The 20,278-nt window shown below is 40.3% G+C and overlaps 1 protein-coding gene across 1 annotated transcript in view; it reads right to left on the bottom strand.

Moving 5' to 3' along the window:
• Positions 1 to 15,979, bottom strand: part of NAF1 (nuclear assembly factor 1 ribonucleoprotein) — a 34,245-nt gene extending 18,266 nt beyond the window's left edge. Inside the window, exons 1-2 of the mRNA XM_032465741.1 lie at positions 15,586 to 15,979; positions 13,007 to 13,172 (exon numbers count right to left, since the gene is read on the bottom strand). Of these exons, the coding sequence (XP_032321632.1) occupies positions 13,007 to 13,172; positions 15,586 to 15,851 (432 nt within the window). The 5' untranslated portion in view covers positions 15,852 to 15,979. The remainder of the gene's footprint in view (positions 1 to 13,006; positions 13,173 to 15,585) is intronic.
• Positions 15,980 to 20,278: the final 4,299 nt, after the last annotated feature.

The raw sequence follows: 20,278 nt of genomic DNA, 5'->3' as shown, positions 1-20,278 counted from the left end.
CCAAGGGGTTTTTATTTATATATTTAATTGAAGCATAGTTGATGTACAATGTTGCATTAGTTTCTGTACAGCAAAATGATTCAGTTTTTTATATATAAAAATATATATATATACACACACATGCATATATATATGTATTCTTTGTCATGTATTTTTTTCATTATCACTTAACCAGAGTTAAAGCATAGCTTTCTTCTGGGGACGCTACTTTCAGATGAAGGGCTAGTAATGAAGAGCCACACTAAGGGTCTCAATCAACGCAATGCAGAAGACTTACCTCTGGGTGGTTAGTCTGGCCTGTGTTGAAGGAAATGATTATATTTTATATGTCAGACTTTCTCTGGGTACTTTTAGGGACAAGACCACCACTTGTCATTTTATCATATTAAATATGGAAAGCCTTTTCTTGGCAAGACCATGGTTTGAAAGAATAGAATAAACTGGTACATGTGACATGGAACAGCTTTGTTTAAGAAGGTCTTCCCCGGGGAAGGCCCTTGCCCTGTTAAATATAAGCCTGGAGAACGATAACGCCAGGGGCTGCAGACAGGAGGAGGCTTTCGTGACACGTTAGAGGGCAACTGTGGTATCACTATGGCTCTGGGAGCGGCACCTCTTAGAAGCAGCCAACTGCATCTTCCAATGCAGCAGTTCAGTGATGAAACCTACCCCACCGCCTCACCAAACCACAGCAAGGACTAGAGCAGACTTTCCTTACTTTTGGACTGTAATAAAGCCCACTGATTACATCAAGTCGGGAGTATGTAGGTAGAAGAAAGGAAGAAAAGCGGAACTGCTGTTAGACCTTTCAGGAAACCCTCTGAACTGGGTAGGAGGGCAGACACATGTCGTTAACACTCAGGACACAAAATCAGTGTTATTCTCAAACAAATAAATGCTATTAGACCACAAAGCGGAAGGCTCCTTGTTTTGTATTTTCTATTAGGAGCAATAAAGGCCCATGCAATGTAATTATGTTTCGGTACAAATCTAAACTCTGACACTGTTTTGATCTTTTTTAATTTTAAGTATGAAAATTATTCATGTTCCTGGGGTTTCTTTTTTTGTTTGTTTTTTTTAAAGGAAACACTCAAGTAGTACAGAAGGGTATGGAGCAAAAAGCAGAAATCCCCCTAGCTTATTTCTCTCAACCTTCCAATTCCTCTCCATAGACAGCTGGTAAGTCCTTCAAATACACTTACTAGGCAGATGCAAACTTTACATTACTATCTTTGAAAGGTTCTGCTCAAATAAAATATCCACATTATAATGTAAGTAAGCCTTTTTATCATATCTTGCACATCTTTCTACACTAAAACATAAATATCTAATTTTATTTAAACACTCTTATGATGTTGCACTGTATAGATGTACGAAACTCAGTACACCAGTCACTTGACATTTATCTGCAGCTTTAATAAAATGATTACACGATACAATGAACATTCTATTACATATATCTTTGTGTAACTCCTATGATAAATGCTTCTAAGCAGAATTTCTAAATTCAAAGCTATGAACATTTTTAATTTTGACAAGACACTAAATTTCTTTTTGAAAAGGTCACGTCAATTCACACTTTCATGAACGAGAGGTTTTCCTACATCCTTGCATTCACTGAGAAGCAAACTAGATCTCTGCCAGTCTGATGGGTCTAAAATGGTATCTTGCTTGAATTTCAATTTCATCATTTAATCAGGAAGACATGTTTCCTGGCTATCTGAATGTGTTTATGAATTGTTTGTATATTTTATACCTTTTTTGGGGGGAAAGGTTTATCTTCATTAATTTGAACGTCTGCCCTGTATCAAATATGCAGCAAATATCCACTCCCTTACCTCCCACCATGTTTTTTAGCATTGAAGTTGTTTAACGAACTCTGGCATCTGACAACACCAAATACACCAATCTTTTCCTTTTTTCAATTTTGAGACTTGTGTCACATTTATAAAGACCTTCCCTATGCCAAGATCACTTTTAAAATTCAACATTTTCATTGCTTTTCTGGTTTCATTTCTTAAATTTGCATATTTGATCCACTTGTCATTTTATTTTTATAATAAAAACAAGACAGATTGATTTTATCTTTATCTAAATTACTAGCCAGTTACATCCTCATGTTGTAGAATAATAATCTATCTTTACCCTACTGATTTGAAAAATAAATTTGAACATAAATTAGATGTACTTATATATCGGGTTTTTAACTAAAATTTCTATTTGGTTCTACTGATCTCTTTCAGTATCAGTGCTCAACTCTGCCTTTCATGTTTTAATTCTGGGGAATAAGGTCTAGTTCCCCTAACCACTCCATCAGTATTTTCCACTTAGAATCTTCCCAGCTACTCTGACACGATTTTCTTACTAAACTTTAAAACCATTCCATCATTACTGTCCTCAATGTTGATTAAATCACACGTAATTAGTTACAGTTGACCTCTTATGAATCCTACATAGTCCTTAGGCTTATCTGAAGCCATTTTGTATCTTATCTGCTATTATGAATTCCTACTTATTTAGTATCTTTTACTGCTACTATAAACAGGTTCTTTATAGGATATTGTTTGAACACAAGAAAGCATCATGCTTAAACTTATGTCTAGTGATTTTCCTGTATATTCACTATATTTAACCCTATTTTCAAAAAAAATAAGTCCTTCCCCTTTTCATTATTAGTACATCACATTTTTCACTTTTCAAATGACTCTGGTTGGTACGACCAGAATATCAAGCATCAAGCAATTGTGATGTTCGTGAGCATGTCTGACACTTTATTAGGTATGTTTCAAATGTCACACATAATCACGCATTTTTTTTTTTGAAGTATAGCTAATTTACAATGTTGTGTTAGTTTCTGGTGTACAGCAAAGTGATTCAGTTATACTTACATACTTTTTCATATATATGGCTCATTACAAGATACTGAATATAGTTCCCTGTGCCGTACAGTGGGTCTTTGTTGCTTATCAATTTTATATATAGTAATGTGTATCTCTTAATCACACACTCCTAAATTATCCCTCCTCCTGCTTCCCCTTTGGCAATCATTAGTTTGTTCTCTATGTCTGTGAGTCGGTTTCTGTTCTGTAAATAAGTTCACTTGTATCAGTTTTTTTTTAGATTCCATGTATAAGTGATATCATATATATGTCTTTCTCTGACTTACTTCACTTAGTATGATAATCTGTAGGTCCATCCATGTTGCTGCAAATGGCATTATTTTATTCCCTTCTATGGCTGAGTAGTATTCCATTGCACAAATATATCACATCTTCTTTATCCATTCATCTGTCAATGAGCATTTAGGTTGTTTCCATGTCTTGCCTACTGTAAACAGTGCTGGTATGAACACTGGGGTGCAAGTACCTTTTCGAATTAGTTTTCTCCAGATATATGCCCAGAAGTAGGATTGCAGGATCATACGGTAAGTGTAATTTTAGTTTTTTAAGAAACTTCCATACTGTTTTCCATAGTGGCTGCACCAATTTACATTCCCACCAACAGGGCAGGAGGTTCCCTTTTCTCCACATCCTTCCAGCATCTACTATTTGTGGACTTCTTAATGATGACTATTCTGACTGGTGTGAAGTGATACCTCATTGTAGTTTTGATTTGCAGTTCTTTAATAATTAGCAATGTTGAGGATCTTTTCATGTGCTTATTGGCCATCTGTGTGTCTTCTATGGAGAAATGTCTAGGTCTTCTGGTCATTTCTTGATTGGGTTGTTTGTTTTTCATTACTGAGTTGTATGAGCTGTTTGTGTATTTTGGAAATGATCCCTTGTCAGTCACATCACTTGTAAATATATTCTCTCGTTTCATAGGCTGTCTTTTTGTTTTGTTGATGGTTTACCTTTTGCTGTGCAAAAAGCTTAGAAGTCTCATTAGGTCTCATTTGCTTATTTTTGCTTTTATTATTGCTTTGGGAGCATACCTGAGTAAATCATTTTGATTAAATCCAATCAAAAAATTTAATGAGGTTAAGAAAAGTAGCTACCTATTCCTATTTGTATGTGTCTTTTATTAATAACAGAAATGACTGTTAAACTTTACCAAATGCCTTTTCTCTCTCATCATTTTTTGAGATCACAGTAACATAATTTATTGTAAGTTGAGCAGGTCCAACTACAGGGCCTGATGGAGGCCTGATACCCTGCTCTAAGGACGTCGGTGAGACCTCCAGCAGGAGGAAGACAAGGAAACATAAAACCAGTATCTGTAGTGAGGCAGGGACTCACCTGTGATTAAAACACAGTCCAGCAGGCTCCCTTACTTCTTGTTACTAGCCTGTTTCCAACCTATTACTAACAGAATGAAAAGTTCTGCCTACAAATGGGGAAGATCTCTAATCTTATGTAGAATCAAACTTAGAACACAGACACCATACAGAGCTCTAATTCCAGTTCAGTGACCCCCATAATCTGTTAACACGGGAATATATCCACAGCCTTCTGCAATTCCTAAAAAGGGTCAATGAGGGCATTAACATAGCTTCTTGATGGTAACAGACTCTATCTAAAAAAGTGATGTGCATGAAGTCTCCATCCCAAATACTCTGCAGAACACAAAAGGGGTATAAAGAACTAAATAATGTACACAAATCTTTTAAGAGATGAGTGAAATCAGCCTAGTACAATTTCATGTTGAGATCAGTAAGTGAAACCAGCCGTGTATAATTCCAGGGTAAGAGTCTGTTTTGGATTGTGCCTTTGAAAATCCAGTTAAGTCAAGCAGTATATTCACTTTGGAAATGGTAGACATTTGGGGACTGAATCGAGGGAGAAAAGATACATTTGTTCCTTTTAAAAGACCACACTAGGAGACAAGAAGGAAAAGGGGGGCTAAAATCTCCTGAACCCCTACAACAATTCACCCATGGATGTGCGTCCCATGAAGATTTCTGGGTACTCTGAAGAGGCAGAACTTTAGAAAGTTCAAAGAGAAAGTTCCCTGGACTGCATGTCAGACCAGGCAATATAAGATCTTGCCCCGATATCAAGATATCCAAGTTACCTGATCTCCCCCACCGTTCATCTAAAGAACTATCCCTCCACCAGGCCCAGTCACTCCCTAACAATTATCCTGTGGTTCTGCTTTCTTGTAAATACATTACTGTCCAACATACTGATTCTTTACTTGCCCAAAGTCTATTTCCCTAACTAGATAATAAATCTGACAGTAACTAGGACCTGGTCTGCCTTGCTCGTGTATAGACCAGAACAACCAGAGCAATGACTAGCATATAGTAGGTGCTCAGTATACACTTATGAAATGAACTGACTTTTCTCATCAGTCCACACTAAACAAAAATCTCAGAAGAGGTCAGTCTTTCTCAGTCAGAGCAAAAAATCAGATAATGAAAATTTAATTCTTCAAATTCAAAAGAGAATCCTCAAGGAATGAATAAGACCTCAACCCAATCTTCTCAAAAAGAAAGTAAAAAAGGGAGGCCTCCAATTAAGCTTCAACGCCCGGGATGGATGCAGATGTCTCAGATTTGCCGCAGCAAACACTGCTGCGATGATTAGATTAACACTGCCCCCCCCCCCCACACAGCAGCTGTCCCTGCTAAGATAATGAATAAATCTGCTCAGAATCATAATCCCCTTCGAGGAACAAAAATCAATCACTTTGCTTTTCCATAAGTGAGAAAGGACATGTGTGACAGAAACAAGGAGAAACATACAGACACACTCCAGTAACGACAAGAAAGAAAGCAGAACACATATTAAAGGACGCTACCGCCTTGACAGTGCACACAGGATAAAAAGAATCAGAAGTAAGAGGCATACTGATAAACCAAAAAAAATGAAGGTAGAGGTGATGAGGGAAATCTGGGCCAGTCTTCATCATATAAACAAAACCAAGTGTAAGGAAAACAAAAGACAAGGCTACTTACAGTAGCTGAGGAAGATTAAAGTGCAGGCCTGACTTACCCTAAAACCCTCAAGGCAAGATGAATGAGAGGGTAAGAAAGACTCCCTCTATTCTGCTTATCCAATAAAGACAAGAATACATTTGGTCATTTAAATTTAATTAAGTAAAATTAAATTAAATTTTAAATGCAGTCTTCAGTACCACTGGCCACATTTCAAGTACTCAATACAGTATGAAGACAGCATCAATACAGGACATTTCCATCACTGCAGAAGATCACCTGCACAGCACTGTTTCACGTTCTCATACAGCCAAAGAGCCCTCTATTACAAAATATATATCTATACACAGGAGTAAGAGGATCAATCTGCTTTTGGCCATTAATGCAAGGATAATTTTTAAGACCACATTATAACAGCATGCACCATGTTACTGTTAATCAGGAAGTTCAACTGACCACATTCCCACATTGCTAAGCAGGACTCCCAATAACTAAATAAAGAGCTGACTGGAATCTCCCTGGTGCTAGTTCTGAATACGTGCCTCCCTACTCACTACCTCAGGCAAGTCTCTTTCTTTCTGGGTCTCAGTTTTCTCATCTGTAAGTAGTGAGAAACTAAGCAAAAAAAGTTCTGAGTAATTCATACATGTGATTAATGATACAATTTTAGAAAGACATTTAACAGCATGTAACCAAAATGACAGCACATTAATACAGAAATTACATATGAGACATGAACAAGCTACTCTGATTCTGGAGAAGAGATTCTTACAGCTATGGTGATAAACAAATGCAAGGTCTCAACCACACTTCTGAAATAGCTGAGGAAGACCAACGACTGTCTGTTCTAAGAACAGTACTACATTCTGATTCTCCGACATGTGTGTGGCCAATACAGCCGCTCAGTGAAACAAAATATCCCAATGAGTAGCACATAACATTAAAAATCCACCCTCTTAAAAATTAAATGGTAGACACTTTAGTCAAAAATGGGTGTCTAAGAATTCCAGCCCCAAAACGGAAGAAGCTAGTGGGTCAAAAGCGGCCCTCTGAGAAGAGGTTCATACGCTACAGTGGCCTTGACTTTCCTACGTCTATGAAGGCCCGTCACTGGGGAAGGAAAAAAAAATCAGTAACTGATGATCTTCTGAGGCAAAATTATCTAAAGAACCTCGATCTAGGTTTTCACTCACAAATACAGGAAAAGGGCATCAGAAGGCGGGAAAGGACTCAAACATTCCAAAAGGCAACAGATCTTTTTGGTGCTAGTTTGGGGAGGATTTCATAAAGTGAGGAAAGTGGAATGGAACTACTGGACCACTTTCTCATATTACCCAGGAAGGGAGGACATGCATGTGGCAGCCAGTTACCTGATGCTACTGGGTGAGCCTTCACTTTTCAGATATGGTTGGAAAGTAGGATCCAATCCCTGCAGGACTGAGTGCCATGACTGGGAACTTTTTTTTTCCTACAGCTGGTAAAACATATTGGAAAAAAGAATGGATTAGGTCCGTACACTGTGTGTCAACTCTGACTGCACAGAACACTTAGTCGATTTCATCAGCTCCTCCAAGGGAAGAGCTTTTACAACATTCCGTGGAACTCAGCCATTTCTTTGGCTGTCACCAGCAAGCATCAACTGCTCTTATTACTAATAACCCTATCACACATGGCACTGAATTTAGATTCACACTAGCCCATTAAATATTTTCACCTAAAAACTAAAGTCAAAACTTCTTTGAAGTCTGTTTAAAATAAAATACATGTTCTCATTCCATTTTTCTCTAAAATTACTGTCACAAAAACAAAGTTCCTAAGAATATCTTCAAAAGTTGACTGGCATAAATATAAAAGTAAAATAAAATCATAAACCATCTCAATAAGAAAAAACTCTCAATGATGAATATAATCCTAAACATTATCTTTTATGTTAACTGAGGAGTCCGTATTTTACCAAATCAGGCTTTATTATATACCACGAAGATGAAAGCACTGCCAAATAACTGTAAAACTAATAAATGCCATCAATTAATAGTCCCAATTTTTCATAAGCATTGAAAGGTTAGTAAGTGCCCATTTTAGAACTGTTGGCAATAATTGTACGGATGATGAATGAATGAAGAAAGAAACATTCCCTGAGATCCTAGAGCGTAGCTGACACTGGGAACACAACTCTCCTGCAGCAGGCTTGGTCCTTTAATTGGGAAGAGTTCAGTCTTTCCACGCAGATCCTATCCACCCTTATTCTGAGGTCAGGCTGTGATGCGGTCGCTGACCACCGCAGTCCGAGTTACCGTCCCCTCCTTCCGCTCAGCCCTCAGGCTGCTTGCGCCCGGTACCGGTCCGTCATCACCTCCCTGGTGGTGCCCTGCTTTCAGCGAAGTGTGTATGCTCGCTCTCCAACTGGATCCTTCTCTACGGACCTTTGTCTTTATCCCCTAAAGCAATCACAGCTCACCAAAATCAACTGGGAACTAATAAATGGAACATTTCTATGTAATAACGATCACATACGTGTATATACACAGGACACATACGGACACTCTACTGAATAAAACAGTATTCAGGATTATTTGTGTGTGAAATAAACTTTATTGAAATAACTTTGTACAGTGAAGCCAAAATTGTTATTTTTAGAAAAATCTGAACAGTCTTAAAAAAGCACCAAGTATTAATGAAAAATTTTCTTTTAATTATATAAGCCATTTCTTAAATATCAGGCATTTTGAGAATAATGTTAATAAGTGTCATCAGTATTGTAAGATACAATGTATTAATTCCAAATATACTTGAGTCATAAAAAGCTGAAGTTGAATAAGGCTCACATTTAGGACAAAACTTATAAAACCAAGTTAGGCCCTAAAAACAACACATTCTATCAACAATTATTAAGAACAAGGTGCAAAACAATTCCAAGATGGTGGGAAACCAAAAGGCTGTGAAATAATCCACTGTAACTTCAGACCACTTGAGGTGACCCCAGTATTTCCACATCCTCACGTTAGGCTGTTTCATGATATGGGCCTGCACTGCCAGAATCAGAAAGAGAAAATGTGTACTCAACCTAACTACAACTACCAAAAGTGTCAACCTAATTATATTGCATTAGTTTTACAACATAACATACTCAGTCTCTAAATTATGATGGTCAATTTACCAAGAACTGCCTACAAGCATTAAGGTTTTTTCTTGGTCATACTATATTATGTGTAAAAATAATATAATTTCTCTGTTGCAGTATTATCCATGTTTTATTCCCATAAGCACTATAATCATAATTTTTAAATATGTACAAATTTCAGGCTTTCAGAAGAAAAAACAATAGGCAATAATTTATACAGTTCATTTCTGGTTAAGACTTCGAAATGTCACAATCCCGTAAATGTTTTTAGGATTCTACATTTTAATTACATCTGATTTATCTGAATGAGGAGTTGAGGGCATAAATTGCTGAGAAAACTTTTCAGAAAGCACCTAATTTTCCAATTCGCTGAAACCCTGAATAACCCCATGTGGTGTAACGTGGTTCCAAAGCTGTAACGTGCACGCTGCTTGTTTACTGTCTAGGTCACACATAAACCTTCTCAGTATTAAAGGGTCTATGTTCAGAAGAGTGATTCCACTTGGTTAACTTTAACGTCATGTATTACATCACTGTGACACTGAGAAAAGAGCCATTAGTACCACGCTCCTTCTCAACACCTCTATGGCTGACCAATGCCTCTGTTTTCCTCCTTCTCCCATCAAGTTATCACCACATCCTGTCATGCCAAGGGACTGAACAATCTCGAGAGTCCTTCACTGTAGCTCCCATCTGCCTACAGTTAAAGAGCTGTATGTTAGTAGTTAAATCTCTAGGATCTAACTTGCCAACAATGGAAAAGATAGAAAAAGCTGGACCCAGGGAGGTGATATTCTTGCCTGACAAACAGACTGAATGGAGGTAAAACTTAGGCTCAGCATGTCTGAATGACATAGGAAACAGCCTAGGATACGAGACACTTTAAAAAGAGGCAGGACATAGAACTCGGTTAAACTGGGCATGCCTACATTTTAAAGATCTCCAAGACCCAGCACAAACTCAGAATCTGGTACTAACTGTTTGGCCCATTTTAATTTCTGTATACCTTTTAGCAAAGACAACAGTGTATTTCACTGATCTTCAGGCTTTCATTAGGAAATTAAGTAACTACCTAGAGCAAACAACTCCCCTGCACAAGCCCTGCTGCCTAAGACGACACATCCCGGCAGACCTGACCCAACAGCACACTCGATACTGCCAGAGCCAGCTGTAACAAAAGAGGGGACACTTCCCAGAAGAGAGGACTGTCATCTTCTGGGGGGAAAAAAAAAAAAAAAACAAACCACAACCCTAAGCTAAGTAACAGGACTGTGCCAAAAGTCGGTGAAGAAATATGGTACTAGTGGCCAGTTCACGGAGGAGTTGAAAGTAGAAGGTACCAATTCTGAGCCAGGGACAAGAAATCCATGTACAAGCTAGAACTAAAAAGATGAATCTACAGGTAGACGCAGGAAGTCAGCCAGTAAAGAAAGAACACAGCAACACTCAGAACTATGAGATTGCCCACGAAGTGGAGAAAAGCAACAGCGTGGCCATCCTCACCAGCCCCCTGTGGCTTTCCCAGGCAGGCAAGCTCACAGCGAATCCCCTTCTCTTGACGGCATCCGAGTCTCTGCTGCAGCCAAGAGTCCATTAAGTCACACGTAGTTACTGCTGCTAAGCAGCTTGAAAGGCTAACTCGTGTCACTGACTGAACAGCATCCCCTTCTGAAATGTTTTCGGCCTCCCTTTCCGTGACAGAGAACCCACTCCCTGTGGTTGTACGAGGTGGATACCACCCACCCAAACCCCATCCCCTTCAAAATACACTCTCGAGTGTCCCTTCTGTCACTGGGATCTTACACACTTGCCCACATGCTGTCTCAAGCATACACTTTCTTACACACTCTCCACACCATCAGGAGTGACTACGTAATTCAGGTCCAGGCGACCGAAACACCCACTTCACTAGCCTCCATCACATGTTCAGGCCTGCATCCCAGGTGCCCAGTCAACCAGGGAAAGTTCACTCCGTGACTTTCATACAGGAGAATCAGTGGCCAGACCACTAGCCCCATGGAAAAGCACCTACTGAACGACAGAGAGCAGAATCCTGAATATTCTGAGAACTTGCCGCCACACCGTCACTGGCCCTATTCAGGGCCAAGTCGTTCTCTTCCCCTGAACTTCAGAGCTCAAGTCCTGAAGGAGTCCCCACACTCTTCCAGAGCCCTAGGTCACAGGGCAGCCCAGGAAGCTCACTCCGCCACTTCTCTCTAGCAGCAGAGTGTTCTGAAGTCTACAATCTCCTAGTACGTTTACTTCCTAATCATAAAAATATAAAGTAAACAGCCAGTTAAGAATCCAAAACTTAACAATAAAGAAGATTACTGCCTCTTCCACCCTTCCCAAAGATCCCTCGGAACTGGCACAGAAAGGAACATGCCAGCCCACTCTCCCGAGTTTTAAAAGCTAACATACTTCCCAGCAAAACTGAGATTTTCTGATACGAGCCTAGCATACAGCCACACAATTCAGTAGCACTTCCAGCAATTAACTGTACTTGTCTCTGCTGTATTTACTGCCTGTCTCTCTGCAGTAGCTACTATGAGAGCAGAAGCTGGAGGGGTCTTGTTCGTAACACCTGGCACATGGCAGGTGTGACAGCAGTTTAAAAATGAGTGTATATAGGATGCCCAGCCACTCACTCATGCACAACCACGTATAACTGCTGACTGAGAACCCTGTTACCTGTAAAACACTGTGCTGGGCATGGGAGCCACAAAGATCAGGCATGAACTCAGTCCTCAAGAACATGCCTCCTGGCCTCTTTGTGGACAGGGATCCTTTCTGATGAAAATATGGGCACTCTAGCCAGAAAAATACTTAGGTAAATTGACTAAGACTTTGCATTAAATTTTAAGGGATTCCTGAGTGAAGAAGTCCAGATCTAGCAAGATAAGAAAAATCAAACACACACACGTGTCCTTTATTTATTGATTTTCATACTCTAAGAAAGAACTTAGGTCAAAAGGTGATCAAGATAAGTGAAAAGACCAATCTCCCAATACTTTCAGAAAACAGCCCTAAGCTGGGCAAGCCTTTGTGTAAAAAGACCACTGAGAGTTCAGCGTCCACAGTACGAGAGCACACATCACTGATGAAGCCGCATACAAATCCCAGGGCTCGCAATACAGGAGGCATAAGTAAGATAAGGAATTTCTTATTACGAGAGAAAAAGCAGTAATACTGATGGGACACAGTCATGAAAAAGTACCTGAACGCCTCTAGGCTTTAATTTTCTTTTTGAAATCATGCTTTACTATTACTTCACTGACCTAAGTGTTATATAATTGTAATTAGTGATCATTAAACTCTTGAAAAGCATTCATAACTAAGTGCACGTGGGAGTGGTGAGAATAAACAGGCGGCAATACAGCCTACGCTGTGAAATTCTGAGAAGCCTTCCTCTTGGATCATAAAGTTTCAAGCAGACTACCAAAACCTCCTAGGAACAGCTTACTTAAAAGGAACAGCTTATTTAAGAGGAAATACCACATAAGAGTTTACTTTATTAAAAAAAACCCTACAAAACGCCAGTAAATACTATTCCACAATAAACAAGTTTTCTCCAACTGTAATCATAAAAATGCTCCAAAAACTTCAAGTAACAGAAATCCTCAAAAGTGCAACTGATCTAATTTCACTATTTCTCTAAACACAATCAATTAATAATTTCAGTTGCTAGTGAGCAAACTTTTCTGACTTGTGAACAACAATAAAAAGAGTTGTAATCTTCGCAATCTTTAGGGAAGGTAAAAAATGAAAAGCAGCAAGCTCAACTGGACACCCAGCACAATTATCAACTGTCAGAGTTAGAAGCAATCTGAGAAAGTATTCAGATCAATCCTCTCTTAAGAAGGAAAGCCAGGACGTGGCAAAAGTATGACCAATAAGAATGGTCTTCAAATTCAGAGAGAAGATATAGACCAAATGAGATCAGTAACAGTACCATAATACAGTTCAGGACATGTAAGTTAAGTTCAGTAACAAATCTAAGTACTTACACTAAGAAGTAACTCATCTTTTGTTTTAAGAGGAAAGTTCTTATTTTCCTTCTCAACTTGAAAATCATCTTCTCCATCTGACAGCACTGGAGGAAGTGATACACGAGAAGATGATGAGGATGACGAGGAGGAAGAGGAGGAGCTTGAACTATCGGAATCTGTTTCACTGGAGAGAAGAAAAAGTTGAAAACAGTAAAAAAAAAAAAAAAAAAAGCATTATTATGTTGGTATTATGTAACATTTTCCAGCTAGGAAATACCTACTTTACTAGACGTTTACAGTTGAAGCTAGCATTTCATAAACCCACTGATCACATTTTCAAAGCCCCTGCTATAAAAACCCTCTTATTACAAATGCCATACCTCTGTCTGCATATAATTGTGTGACAAACCACTGGCAGTATTCTGGGCAAGGAACCTATTAGTTACCAAGGACCAGATCACAATTAAGCCAAGGAAGTTTCTTCTCAGTCTTCAGATAATTTGGAAACTTCTTGAAGTTACCAATCATGCTGAATAATCTACTCTCTGAAAACTCCTTTGGCCCTTATCTCTCCTCTTGGTTTAAATTCTGTTTGCCGGTACCCTCTTCTACCCCCTTTATGGCTGTTTCTAAGAGTTCTATCCTCATTTTCTCTTCTCTCTGGTACTCTTTCCTCGGATAATCTCATTCATTCCAATGAGTTCAATCGTTACTGATGTGCAGGTTAAGTCCAAAATCTTCAACCGTGATATCCCTAAGCCCCACCCCTAATCTCTGGTGGCTAACTGGCAACTGCAGTATGAATAACCAACACACATCTCCTACTTACAACTGGTTAAACGGAAAAAAACAGTGCATCCTCCTAACTAAATCTGCTTCTCTCTTTGAACTTCTATTTTATTTCATTGTTTAGTCCTCAATCCAGTCAAAAGCCATAGGTATCTTGGAATCATCTCAAGCTATTGCATTCTTACAGCCAATGACAAAATTGGTAACATGACTTCATTCTACTGGAAAAATCTGAATACAGAGTGGGTATCAGGTGCTATTAAGGCATTAGGGTTCATTTTACTATGACTGATAATGACATGGTGGTTCTGTAAAAAGCATTTTATCAGAGATGCATAGTAAAGAACTCAAAGGTAAGGTGGCATGCTGTCTGAGATTTGTTTTAAGACTATCAGGTTAAAAAACAAGTTAGAAATGTATGATAAAACGAGACTAGCAAGATACTGGAAACTGTCAAGTTTGGTGATGAGTATATGTGCGTTCATTCTATTACTCTCTGTACTTCTTAGTACAGAGTTATACGGAGCTATATGAAATTTGAAAACGTCCACAATAAAATGTTAAAAGTTTTATCTGTAATCCAATGCTCCAATTTACATCTCCATATCAGAACTGTTCTCTGAACTCATTATCTTACCGCTTACCAGACACCTCCAATTTTGCTGTGAGAGAAATCTCAAATTAACTGTCCAAATTTAACATTCCTATAGGTCTACAGCCTCCATTCGAGGTAAACTACTCCTCATCTCAGTAAGCCGCGCCCCCACCCACCCAGCTGATGTCTCTTTGTCTAGGTCACGACCACATCTATCAGTGAGCATGACCAAGGAGACTTCAAATGATTTACTCCAGACACGGTCACATCCTCGCCAAATGCAACATTTTTCCAACCGCTTCCACACTAACCCCGGCCAACCTTGATTCACTGCTTCCGCTCTTCAACTCAGTTCAGCTCCATCTCTACAGAGCAAAACTTACGCTTAAAATTCTTCAAAAGTGTCTCTGGCACCACGGAATTAAAACCTTAACATGGCCAGGGGATCCTACTGGGCTGGGCTCTCCGATTACTTTCCCAGTGCTCTGCTGGTTCCTTCCTGATTTTCATCAACTCTTATTGATTGACTGACTGACTGATCGGTTTACTTTTATTTTCCGTTTCTCTCACTAGAATATAGAGCAGAGGTCGTGTCTACTTTGTTCATCGGTTCAGTATCGCACGACACACTCGAACACTTGTAGACAATGTTCAGCGTGGTTTAGCAACGTCACGCCTAAGTCCCCTCCCACCACAGGACTTTCCTATTGAAAAAACACTGCGGAGCGCGGAGAGCCTCCAGTAAAACCCACGCAGAACATACAATATAACAGTAAAAGGACACTGTTTCGCTAATTGCATGAACACTAGCTCACCACAGGGATTCTACGAATTAACGAAACTGCCAGGAGCCAATATGGAAACACAGAATCTAACCGAGGCTCCGTTTATCCGGTTCAAATCACAAGAGCACACACTCAGCTTGATGGGGAAAAGTCAGATCTGACACAAACTGTTAGATTTAACCACAAAAGGACAGCCGAGTTACGGGAATAATCCCAAACCCTCAGGTGCTCCGTGCTCTAACTGAAAGTGCACCACGTACACAGCACGCTCAGACCCCAGACTTACGGAGAAGGGGGCTGACGGTGGGGCTCGCGTCCCCAGCGCGATGAGCCGGGGCGGCGAGGAGCGCTGCCCCGGCCTCCCGCCCCCCTCCCTCCGGCCGTCTCGGCCCGGCCCTCCGCGCGCTCCCGGCCGCCAGGCGCCCGACCTGTCCGAGTCGGAGTCGGAGTCCGAGTCCGAATCCGAGTCCGACGTCTCCGGGCAGCTCCCTCCGGGAGGCGGCTCCGGGAGCGACTGTGGCGCGGGTTGAGGCGGCTGCTCCCCCGCAGGGTCCGGGCACCCCTCGTCCGCCCGCGGCGCAGCGACCGGAGCGGGGTCCGGAGCCGGCACGGCCAGACCCTGGGCCACCGCGACGCCGGCGCTCCCGAATTTCAGAGTCTGCAGCTGAGCGGCAGCGGCCTCCACCACCTCCATGGCGCCGCGCTCGGGGTCTCGGTGGGGAGATACAGCCCCTCCGCGGCGGGGGCGACGCGCCGGCCCGGTTCCCGCGCTCCTCAGGTAGCCACACGCGGAGCAGTCCGGAGACGCGCCCCCGCTGCGCACGCAGCGGCACTTCCGGGGAGCGCGTGACGTAACGCGACGCGCCGGCGTCCGTTCGGGCGGGGCGGAGGGGGCTGCCACAGGCCTTTGGGGCAGAGACCCCGCGGGGTCCTAAAGCCGCCGGTTTCGCTGCGTCCTGGGAACCGCTGCTCGTCCGCAAGGCCAGATGGCGAGGCTTTCCTTCTGCTGGATCTGGGCCATTTCCACTGAGACTGAGCTATGAAGAGGAAGATGGCAAGATAGGGGAGTGCACGGTTATGCGAGGCTCTGCACATCAGAAACTTGAGCCCGGGAACTACTTCTAGTAAACTTCATTTAGGTTAAGTGGATTTACAGCCATCCATAGACAGCAAGCGCGTTGACCACTCATCTCAAAAATATTACTGTAACTCTTCCATTTCTTTTCTTTCTCCAAAGCACTCCCAGTTTAAGGAGAGCACTAATCGTGGACAAAGTGTTGCTGCTGGTTGCTGTTATGGTCGGCACTGCTTCATAGAAAGGATGAGATAGGGATTAGAATGACTACCTTGGCTTGAGAAACCATTGCTCCAGATCATAAGGAAGGCAGGCACAAAGTGCTTAGGATCGAAGTAGAGATCAGAATTTTCTGGTTTTCTATTAGAACTTCAATTTAATGCACCAGCCACTCAGGTAATAGTAATCACTGGGACCATTTATTAAGCATGCATGCGTGCAAAGGACTGGGCTAAAGATTTTATCTGTTATTCACTCGAGAACGTACAGTGTGCCCTCCATAGTACTAGGCCTTAATAGAAATTAAAACGAGAATTATACATAATCTCTAGTTTTAAGGAGCTTACAGTTTAATTGAAGTAAAAGTGTCAATGCACAGGAGGTAAACTAGGAACATATTTGAAATGTAGAATTGCAAATGAAAGTTCAGCAGTGATAGAAAGTTAAGGAAGACTGATGGGGTGGATCATGGGGAATCTTCCAAAGAGAGGCAGGGGTTTAAACTCTAGGTACTAGTGACTAACACAGTGATTAAGCAGAGCTTAGTGTTCCCAGCTAAATAGACCTGTGTTCAAATCTCAGCACTACTGTTTCTGTGTTAGTGCAACAGAGACTTTGGCCAGATAGCCTAACGTACCTAAATTTCCTTTTCCATCTGTAAAATGGAGATAAACAATACGATCCCATTTAGTTCATGTGAACGTTAATTAAGATTTTATACAAGAGAATGCTATTCCTTGCCCCAACACCTCCTCTCTGGATTTACTGGCCTGTTGTGTGGTGAGCAGTATGAGTTTGGACTTGGTAACAATACCAGTCACTCTTTAGCTCACTGTGCTTTTTTCAAATAGTAAATACCTTCTCATGAAATTACCATATATATTTACTTAGTTATTGTCTCTGTTTTCCTGTAAAATTAAGTCTTATGAATCCAAGATCTTTGTTTAATTCATAAATGTCTCTCAGTGTTCAAATACCAATAATAAATCCTGAAAAGATTTTCTGAATGGAAGAATGAATGAGAAAACAAATATTAAAGCTTTGTGAAACAACAGAGTAAAAGAAATTATTTACAGATAGAAGTACAGATTAAACTAAGTTATTCATTCAGTTTAAATCAATCTCATGATATTTAAGAAAGGCTACTGGTTTTCAACAAAAACCTTTTTTGTTTTCAGGGTGAAGATGGTCTCTCTGCTTCAGGATAAGAATAGATCTGCCTAGTTTAACTAGGTTACTATTTTGTAATTGATACTTTTTCTAAGTGCTTTAATGTTTCAAATTCAGTATCTTGAATTTACCTACTTCCAGAGCCTGCCTCTCTACTGCATTATTTCTAACAGCTGCTAAATTTAGCCTGAAGTCTTCAGCCTACCACTGAAAGCTAAAATAGCTCCCTGAAGAATAATGTAGTTTATAGGATCACTGTTAAAATTAAGGCAGAGTTTCTCTTAAATTAAATTATGGATTAAAAACCATATTACATTTCAAGTCAAACATGTAAAAAACCTACACATAGTCTTTAAAGTGCAAAAACAAATTTTCTGAGAAGGTATTTGAAAAACAAACAGAATTTTGGAAGTTCACCAGTCTCTACTTATTATAAAAACGGAAATTTTACAAGAAGTAAAACAAACTGCTAACATTTTCACTGATTTGCAAGGCCTTGCTCCTCCAAATGTAGTGGTGGACAAGGTGTTTCCGCATCACCCAGAAACTTGTTAAAAATGTGGATCCTCAGGCCCCACTTTCTGAATCAGAGTCTGCATTTTAACAAGATTCCCCACGTGATTTGCATGCATATTAAAGTTTAAGAAACTGGCCCTCATGGCCTTGTGAGGGCTGGAAATATCATAGTACTAGTATGGTGCTTAAAAATAAAACATAAGAAAGTCTTTTCCAAGAGGAGTTGAAGGGTTAGACCATTGAGTCTAAGCTGAGAAGACTGAACAGCTCATTGTCTGTTGATACCTCTACTCAGTGCCCCACAAGTATTTAGACTCTCATACCCAAAAACTGATCTCAGCATCCCTTCCCCATTCGTCTCCTCCTTTATCTCCTATCCTGGTAATGCCACTGTATTGCAAGCGCTCAAGGCCTGGCAGGTTCATGCGGGATTTGGGCAGACTGAAGAACACTCTTCAAGCTGTGGGTATCTCTGACATGCCTTTATTTTGGGGAAGGAGTACACAGGCTTCAATGGTGGTGGTGGCAGAAAGTCCCATCCACCTTACATATCAAGGCAAACAAAGCTGGCATCTAGCCAGCTATGACCTATGGGCTGACCTATGGGCTAACCTCTGCACTTCTGCAGCACAACTCATCATTACATAATGGTACACGGGTCCTGCGCATGCGGGATAATATTGCTGAGTCACTGGGCATCAGATGTCCAGCGAGGGAGCCTGAGGATTTCCATTTTCCCTACAGCCACCAACATCTACCCAGTCACTCACTATAAACAAAATCTCAGCTTCACCAATTTGTTGTGTGACTTAGTCCAAGTCACTTAATTCTCTCTGTTTGATATTCATTCACTCATTCATTCAATAAATATACACCAGGCACCAACTTTGTGTCAGGTGCTGTGCTAGGTATGGAGAATAAAGTCGTAAAGAAAACAGAAAAGGTCCTAGAGCTCATGGGACTCACAATATATAATTTCAGTTTTAGATGATGAATCTCAACAGATCTGTCAGAGTGCATCAGGAGCCAATCAGGGCGAGGGGGAGGGAGTGGGGAGATTGACATTCCAGATCTCCTGCACATGCTGGGTTTCAAGAAAAGTTCATTTGAAGAAAGAATTTCATGGCAATAAAAAGAAAAGAAAAGAAACACCAGTAAACTGAAATCTAAGGCCTTCTCTAGAAATATCATTTCATACCGTCTCTGGTTTTTATTTACAATTTTTTTGAATTCAGGAATTTTTAGAGTTGACACACTGAACTTAGTTTATTTCAATGTTTAAAAAGACATGAGTAGACGTGTGTAACATACTTAGAAGCCTACAATGCCCCTGTTAAATGGAAATGAGAAGATTTTCTAATATATGTCACATTATGATTAGAAGCACTGTTTATTACTTCCTTCACTTGATTCATTCATATATTTCTCCCGCTTCTGCTTTATCTGTATTTTGTTAGTTTTATTTTTTATTTGTCCTCCATTTCCTCTTAACTTTTGTTGTACTGGATCAGTTTCACTTGTCTCTAACACATTCTCTACTCTTGCCAGAGTAAGATTTCTGAAATGCAAATCTGATCATATAATCCTTCTGGTATAAAACCCTCCAATAACTCACCATTGTCTTAAGAGAAAAGCAAACCCTTAATGTGGCATAAAAACAGAATTGTAAGTCAGCCACCCAAGTGGTCATAGAATGAAGATAACATTGCCAGACATGATTTTAACCAAAGCATGGAGACAGGGAAATGTTGGGCTGATTTACCATTTCTTGGGCTGGAAATTTTGTGATTCCTACATTCAACTTGCTGTTCTTGGAAATGTTAAAATATACAGGATTAGTCTTCCAATACTCTAGTTCTCTTGAGAGTTAGAAGCAGAGAGTTAATCTTAGACTGCCTTAAGATCTCCACAGCCATTCTTGTTGTCCCTTAGAAATGGTCATCTATCTATTGTGTTCAATCTTCCTCTACTCTCCAACCACTAGAAACCTGTTTCTATGGAGATATTTTAAAGTCTCCCTAACCACGTCTCATCTGACTAAGAATACCAATTGATGTCAGTCTTTCTTGGACTCTCTCAGGACAAATATACATTCTCACTGCTCACTGTTACTAGAACAACAATCAGATGGACCTGATTCT

Source organism: Camelus ferus, chromosome 2, assembly GCF_009834535.1.
Source record: "Camelus ferus isolate YT-003-E chromosome 2, BCGSAC_Cfer_1.0, whole genome shotgun sequence".
NCBI lineage: Eukaryota > Metazoa > Chordata > Mammalia > Artiodactyla > Camelidae > Camelus > Camelus ferus.
This window is presented reverse-complemented; position numbering and strand designations above follow the sequence as displayed.